The sequence below is a fragment of the Phyllopteryx taeniolatus genome, chromosome 7 (genome assembly GCF_024500385.1).
Source record: "Phyllopteryx taeniolatus isolate TA_2022b chromosome 7, UOR_Ptae_1.2, whole genome shotgun sequence".
Lineage (NCBI taxonomy): Eukaryota > Metazoa > Chordata > Actinopteri > Syngnathiformes > Syngnathidae > Phyllopteryx > Phyllopteryx taeniolatus.
Genome location: NC_084508.1, coordinates 4,711,087 through 4,719,332, shown reverse-complemented (window position 1 = coordinate 4,719,332; position 8,246 = coordinate 4,711,087). Strand labels below are relative to the sequence as shown.

At 44.1% G+C, this 8,246-nt stretch overlaps 1 protein-coding gene across 3 annotated transcripts; it reads left to right on the top strand.

Moving 5' to 3' along the window:
- Nucleotides 1-1,421: 1,421 nt before the first annotated feature.
- Nucleotides 1,422-8,042, top strand: tmco1 (transmembrane and coiled-coil domains 1). 3 transcript variants are annotated; one of them, XM_061778087.1, is made up of 7 exons: nucleotides 1,422-1,671; nucleotides 4,459-4,536; nucleotides 4,626-4,685; nucleotides 4,749-4,795; nucleotides 4,881-4,948; nucleotides 5,418-5,562; nucleotides 7,801-8,042. In XM_061778087.1, exons 1-7 carry the CDS (start codon nucleotides 1,569-1,571, stop codon nucleotides 7,897-7,899), a joined length of 600 nt encoding a protein of 199 aa, XP_061634071.1. In that variant the 5' UTR covers nucleotides 1,422-1,568; the 3' UTR covers nucleotides 7,900-8,042. The 3 variants fall into 3 exon arrangements, with proteins under 3 accessions (XP_061634071.1, XP_061634070.1, XP_061634072.1); XM_061778086.1 differs by lacking the exon at nucleotides 1,422-1,671 and adding an exon at nucleotides 2,274-2,405; XM_061778088.1 differs by lacking the exon at nucleotides 1,422-1,671 and adding an exon at nucleotides 2,288-2,497.
- Nucleotides 8,043-8,246: the final 204 nt, after the last annotated feature.

The window sequence follows — 8,246 nt, the reverse complement described above, 5'->3', positions numbered from 1 at the left end:
AATCCCCTTCGCTTTTGTTTCGGCAGTGGGGAAGCAAATACGTGTCTTTGAAATCATGTCAATGCTCAAATGTGCCAATGTAATATTTAGTGGCTGCCTGCCAGATTTCTAACAAACTAACGTGGTGCATCGCTTGCACTTTATTCATAGCTCCTAAGTAACAGTAATCGTACAATGTGCATCATCTAAATAAGGCAAACCTAGCAAACCTGGAGGTCCTATTTTTTTCTTGGATGGCAGTTAGCTCGTGTTTTCTGGCACTGACTGCATTCTTCCTGCCGTTCTTTCGGCGATTTTTGGTGCGCTGTCACCTACGACGACAGCGACGCCGTCCGGCGAGTGGCCACGCCACAGATGGGAATAGAAAAGTAGATAGCAGCCCGGCTAAGCGGGAATCCTTTGCAGCTCCCTCCTTGTTATTGTCCGGCGCGCGTGCAAGCCCGTGCAGCACCACCACGTCATCGCCCGTCACCGTGGGGGACGTAGGTTCAAGACCCCGACCGGACCATCCGCCAACATCGCCCGGCCTCACTGCTGTGGTGTCCTCGAGCAAGACGCCGATACCCCGAAATGCTCCCCGGGCGCTTCAGCTGCCCCCTGCTCCGATGTGTTCCACTAACGTGTGTATGTGTTCACTGTGATGGGTAAAATGCAGAGAACACATTTTGTGTGCATGCATGCATGTTCATGACAATAAAAAGTGATTCTTCTTCTTCGCTTTGTTTTGAATTCACGTTTCACGTCCTCGTCGTCCGCGAACAGGTCGAAGGAAATACTGCAATAGAAATGCGCGAGCATGTCGTCATGGTAACAGCGACCGCAGGGACGCATCAGAGTACCCGTCTGCGTCTCGGACGGCAGGAAAGGTCCGCTTGCTACGCACGCTCGGTGAGACAAACGCTCACTCAAGAATGCTTGCAAAGCGATGCTTGTAATATCGCGACGTTAGCATTTATTACTTTTGGCGTGAATCATGGAAGTTGACACTCATGGTTTGCGTTTGGGGCCCAGAGCGGCCGGATGTGGCCCCCGGGCTGCGAGTTTGACACCCGTGACCTAGCCTTGAAATTGTCTCGGTTCTCGAGAACCCAAATGCGTTTGTTTGGCTCGTACGCAAATGAGGACGCGCTTTTGGCAATAGCGTTTAGCTTCCGGGATGAAGATTCCGAAGATTTGCCGAAGTTGTGCTGCTCGAATCGCAGGCCTCACACAAACGTCTTCATCACACTTAAGTCTTGCATGACGAGTAACGACTTGCGTCTTCCCACTCCCACGTCTTTTTCAAGTCCAACTCGAATCCCCCACCTTTATCCAGTCCTACAGGAAATCGTGCAGGAACGTGTGTCACCCACCCTCTCGCTCGCCAGGCGGCTGCTCCTCAGTCGACGATAACTGTCGGCGTCGTGCCAGCTCAGCCATTGTCCAAACACTCGTTGCACTTCCAACACAGCCCTGCAGGAAATACGGCAAAAACAACAAACTGAAAGAAAGAAAACAAAACAGCGACTACGCGTGAGGTCATTTGGGGACACTTTCTACTTTGCGCTTTCCTCTTTCAAGAGTAGCAAATGCGATTGCGGCCACGAATTATCTCAGCTGGATTTTTCCGTCAGCTAGTTGACTTGCTGCCCTCAGGGGGGCGCCAGAGGACTCCAAAGGCAAACACATCAGGCAAGCAATAAATGCCGAGATTACGTTGTACTTTACTAGCTATAGAAAGAACTATATTATAATGAACAATACAGCATAGTACTATACGGTGTGTAGTTCTATACTATGTAGTATATTTCTATATCGTTTTAATGACGTGTACAATACGCTGTATGTAGTGTACTATGTTGTACTACACTGTGTAGTGCTCTGGACTACATAGTACAATACTATATAGTACTTTACTATATTGATACGCTTGACCACACGATATAGAAATACGGCATTTCATGAGTAAAAGGCTAGCTATAAAATAATGTACATTTAAGTATTTCGTTTTACTGCGCAATAAAATATGTACTAGTCGGACCAGGACACTTGGTCTCTGAGGTTTTTCTGAGGACATCGAGGAAAATATCAAGAAAAATAATTGTGAGCTGCTAGCTTGACGTCATACTGTCACGTACTCGTTTTGTGTCCTTTTGAGGTGATTGTTGCACTTTATGTTGTCATTAAAATGTTCAGTCACAACTTCAATATCGTTCTATTGCTTCAAACAACTAACTCACGCCACATTAAAAACGTCAAATTTGAACGTAATACGACAAAATCGCATCGTCATTTACGAGTGACGTATCAGAATGAACCGGAAGTACTTGACCTAAGGCTGACCTCCCGACCGCGCATGACCTCCTCGGTGCCACGCTTGAGCTGTCAGCTGTCACTCACGAAAGCGACATTTCGTGTTTGTGCCGGTGAATATTTGGCGTATTGAAAATGAGTACGATGTTCGCGGACACCGTCCTCATCGTCTTCATCTCCGTGTGCACCGCGCTGCTAGCCGAAGGTCAGCTAACCCTGCTAACACAAAGCCGACAAATCACTTAAGTACAATTTCAACACACTAATTAGGACACAAACCGACATATTGGTACACGCTCGATTTCATTTGTGTGGGGAAGTCCGACTTTTAAAATAATAATAATAATAATAATTTCAGAGCCGTAAAACCAGCTGAAATGTGCTTGTGGCGGGTTAGCATAAAGCTAAGTGCTAATAACTGTAAAGCTGATCTAAAAGAGCGATTATGATAACATGATAACAAACAGTAAGGTCCTGGGACGGGTTCAGGCTCCCAAAGACACAATTTCAGTTATTGAATTCAAATGATTGAAATATATTTGTTTAATTGTATTTGTGTAGACTTTGGTGCGTTCAGCGTGGGATCAGTGCCCACTCAGTGACGGTGTGAATGTGAGTGCGAACGGTTGTCCGTGTTTCTGTGCCCCGCGACTGACTAGCGACCAGTTCAGGGTGTAGTCCGCCTGTCGCCCGAAGTCAGCTGGGATAGGCTCCAGCACCCCGCGACCAGGATAAGCGGTGTTGACAATGGATGGATGTGTATTTTAATACGAATAGTTCTCTTTCCTTGATTTCAAATGAGCCGTATGCTTCCAAACATGTAAAAATGTAACGGTGCTTTGAAATTTGGGTTTTAAGACAGGCTGTGGGTTTGAAATTATGGTTTGTAAAACGGTGTAGGCTGCCAAGTTAAGGTTTGAAGTCAAGGTTGGAGTTTCAGGACAGATCGTGGGTTTCAATTTCAGATTTGAAGGCAAGAGAAGGATTTCGAATTGCAGTTAGGGTTACAATTTTTTTTTTCTTAAACAGTGTCATTGTTTCAAATTACCATTTAATAGAGTTTGTCATTTGGGTTTTAATCAATGAGGGTTGATATGCAGAGCTGTGGCAACTATAGAGTAATAAAGTGGATGAGCCACACAATGAAGTTATGGGAAAGAGTCGTGGAGACTAGACTCAGGACAGAAGTGAGTATTTGCGAGCAACAGTATGCTTTCATGCCTACAAAGAGTCCCACAGATGCGTTATTTGCCTTGAGGATGTTGATGGAAAAGTACAGAGAAGGTTAGAAGAAGCTTTATTGTGTCTTTGTGGATCTCGAGAACGTCTATGACAGAGTACCCAGAGAGGAACTGTGCTACTGCATGCGGACGTCTGGAGCGGCAGAGAAGTATATTTGAATTAGGCTTTACACGATCAGGATTTTTGACCCCGATCACGAATCACTGATCGGCAAGTTTTAAAAAAACGATAACCGATCACCAATCCGATCACAAGATGGAGCAATGTGTATATTTAAATGACTTGTTCATTTACTGTATATACTTGTGTACTGTATACTGAGTATCTTCAAAAGTATTCTCTATTCAGGTCAGGTATTCTAATCGGTCAGGTCAAACCAACATTACAACATGACAGAAATAATGATTGCTAACTTACTGTAATTAAATTACTTTATTGTAATTAAATTACTTCACACACACCGAAACTTTGGAGCGTGATTCGACAGAATGCCGGCATGTTTACGTACAACCGTTAGTGCTAGCAGTAGCTTGCTAGGCTACATAACGTTTTGTTACCTGCTTGCGAGCCGTATGGTATTAAAAAGTAAGTGAACATACCTCAAGCAATCCTTGAATTAAAGTCCTCTCCTGAGCACTGCTGATACGTTTTTCTTCATTTTGTTCTTCTAATACACGCGGCGCGATCCATTGTTATTGTCGTCGCCACGGTAACGAGTGTATCCGGTCACGTTTGATTTGACAAGATAAAGCCCGTTATGGTTGTTTGTCTCAGATGTGTTGTCTGTCCCACACCGCCGTCATGTTTTTTTTTTTTTTTAAAGAATAACATTATTCAATCCATCCTAAAAGTTCCATCTTCACGATCTTGTTCAATGCGACATCCGGTTGAAAGTGTAAGACGCGCTGTGTTGCGGTTCGTCAGGAATCACCTGGGTGCTGGTGTACCGCACGGACAAGTACAAGCGGCTCAAGGCGGAGGTGGAGAAGCAAAGCAAGAAATGTACGCGCCGCAACCAATAATGACTCTTCTTCTTCTCGATTGAGTTTTTCGCCGCGCTAGCGCTCATCATCCGTGTGTGTTTGCCGCAGTGGAGAAGAAAAAGGAAACCATCACAGAATCGGCAGGACGTCAGCAGAAGAAGAAGATCGGTAAGGCGATGAATTCTTTTTCTGTGATGAAGAGGAGGAAGATGACGTGTTGATTCTTTGCAGAAAGGCAAGAAGAGAAGCTCAAGAACAACAACAGAGATTTGTCCATGGTCAGAGACGCCGCATCGCATTACTCGCACAATCGTAACCCTAATCATAATGATCATCGCGGTATGTGTCGGTGTTTGCTCGCAGGTGCGCATGAAGTCCATGTTTGCCATCGGTTTCTGCTTCACGGCTTTGATGGGCATGTTCAACTCCATGTAAGCGTCTCGCCACGCCGACTTTTCCTACAGCGCGCGTCCGCGTCCCTTCCTTCCCAAAAAGAGGACAAACGACTCGTGCTCTGGCACTTTCCAACAAAAACATTTCAGATGAATAGGGTCATCGCTGTCGTTATATCAATAATTCACGCTGATCAAACTGTTACCGTTGCATCCTTCATTATCTAAAAAGACACACCTATTATAATTTTTTTGATCATCGGTTAATCATATAGAAACCTTGTTTAACTTAAAATTGTCCAAATCCTCCGATTTCAGTCTCTCAACAGTAAATATTAATGATAATAATAATAATAATAATAATAATGAAGCAGTAAATACTAATAATCCTATTTATTTGAATAATAAATTAGACATTTGCACGCATGTCGGTGAGCGCAGGCGTTTCCCTTGGCCGTTTCCCACCCGAGTTGAAATTGCGCCACTGTGGGGGCACTCTTTGTTTCAGTTTCGACGGGCGCGTGGTGGCCAAGCTGCCCTTCGTGCCGCTGTCGTACGTTCAGGGCCTGTCGCACCGCAACCTGCTGGGCGAGGACTACACCGACTGCTCTTTCATCTTCCTCTACATCCTCTGCACCATGTCCATCCGACAGGTATCCGGCAACACCCTTGCCGCCTTCCCTTACACCAACGCTGCCACAACTTTTTTAGTTTTAGTTTTTTTGAATACACTTGTATCACTTGGTGCATTTTGTTTGTTTTTGGGCTCTGTTGCAAGACCAAATTTGGCTTACAAGTGAGCAGTTAAGGAGGTGCTGCGATGTCACTCGCTAGTGTTGCGATTGCTCCGTGTTTTGTTTTCGGGGTAGTTGCGACGTATTCCGCTGTTGAGGGTAAATCGCAAATTTTTTTCCGTTGAGGAAATTTTGCATGCTCGGTTCACTTTGGTCTAGAGCTGTTCGATATAGTCACAGAAAAAATGGTGCTAGCACTCGTTTTTTCAGCCACCAATTGTCCAAGTTCTCCCACTTAAAAAGATGAGAGGCCTGTAATTTTCATCGTTGGTATACCTCACCCTCTGAGAGACAAAATGGAAAAAAAAATCTATCTTGAAAATCACATTGTCTGATATTTAAAGAATTTATGAGCAAATTATGGTGGAAAATAAGTATTTGGTCACCTACAAACAAGCAAGATTTCTGGCTCTCTCAGACCTGTAACTTCTTCTTTAAGCGGCTCCTCTGTCCTCCACTCGTTACCTGTATTAATGGCACCTGTTCGAACTCATTATCAGTTTAAAAGACACCTGTCCACAACCTCAAAACAGTCGCACTCCAAACTCCACTATGGCCGAGACCAAAGATCTGTCAAAGGACACCAGAAACAAACTTGTGGACCTGCACCAGGCTGGGAAGACTGATTCTGCAGTGTGAAGAAATCAACTGTGGGAGCAATTATTAGAAAATGGAAGACATACAAGACCGCTGATAATCTCCCTCGATCTGGGGCTCCACGCAAGATCTCACACCGTGGGGTCAAAATGATCACAAGAACGGTGAGCAAAAATCCCAGAACCACACGGGAGGACCTAGTCAATGACCTGCAGAGAGCTGGGACCGAAGTAACAAAGGCTACCATCAGTAACACTGCGCCGCCAGGGACTCAAATCCTGTAGTGCCAGATGTGTCCCCCTGCTTAAGCCAGTACATGTCCAGGCCTGTCTGAAGTATGCTAGAGAGCATTTGGATGATCCAGAAGAGGATTGGGACAATGTCACATGAAACCAAAATAAAACTTTTTGGTAAAAACTCAACTTGTTGTGTTTGGAGGAGAAACAATGCTGAGTTGCATCCAAAGAACGCCATCCCTACTGCGAAACATGGGGGTGGAAACATCATGCTTCTGGGCTGTTTTTCTGCAAAGGGAACAGGATGGCTGATCCGTGTAACGGAAAGAATAAACGGGGCCATGAATCGTGAGATGTTGAGTGAAAACCTCCTTCCATCAGCAAGGGCATTGAAAATGAAACGTGGCTGGGTCCTCAACACATCATCCGGGCAACGAAGGAGTGGCTTCGTAAGAAATACTTATTTTCTGCATTTTTTTTTTTTTCTCATTTTGTCTCTCATAAATGAGGTATACCTATGATGAAAATGACAGGACTCTCTCATCTCCTTAAGTGGGAGAACTTGAACAATTGGTGGCTGACTAAATACCTTTTTGCCCCAGTGTATAATGATGACAAGAAAAATGGCTGATAAGAGTTGAATTCAAGACTTGATATGTTTTCTGCGGTTTTTATTTTTGATGGTAACCAAAATCACAGAATATATTTAAGCTGAAGCATGCTAAATAGGATACGGAGTATTATGGAATCGGCTGCATTTTTGTCGTGTTCGTTTGATTCTTTAGCTAGCATGCGTTTAGTCGTAGCGGGCATTCAAATCATCAAGAAATTGAAGAAGCAACGGCACTATTAGGATTTTTTTCCACGACTATATTAAGGGCTGCAAGTTTTCAACTAACGATTATTTATATATATATATATGTTATGTATTTATTATTTCAATGAAGTGTGTGTGTGTGTGTACACACAGTGGGTACGGAAAGTATTCAGACCCCCTTAAATTTTTCACTCTTTGTTATATTGCAGCCATTTGCTAAAATCATTGAAGTTAATTTTTTTTCCTCATTAATGTACACGAAGCACCCCATATTGACAGAAAAAGAAAACGGATTTGTTGACATTTTTGCAGATTTCTTAAAAAAGAAAAACTGAAATATAAGTATTCAGACCCTTTGTCAGATGTTGAACTCGGGTCAAGGTGGAAGATGGATTTGGTCGTAGTAGTGAAGCGACGCTCATGTTGCGCTTGTGCTCTCCCGTGCAGAACATCCAGAAGATGTTGGGCCTGGCTCCCTCCAGGGCGGCCACCAAGCAAGCGGGGGGCTTCCTGGGCCCCCCTCCCCAGGCCGCCAAGTTCTCCTAAAACCCTCCCGTCTCACGGAAAAGACGTCCGTCGCTTGAAAATGACCAGGGTTGTTTTTTGCCTATTTTATTCACGGATCCATTACCAGTATTAATGATTGACCTCTATGTCCTTTCTTACATTGAAATGAAGTTTTATGGGTACGTTTTAGTTGTTGTCATTATTTGAGCATCACTGTTCCAGCTTCGACTGTCGGTGACTACCAGAGCCACGTTTCAACGCGGAACGGGTCGGGGCTGTCAAATTGTCAGTCCTGGGCCACAAGCTGGAAATGTATTATCATCATGTTAGCAACATGCAAAGTTGATATTATTTCATTGAAACAACTCATTTAATTTGATGTCATT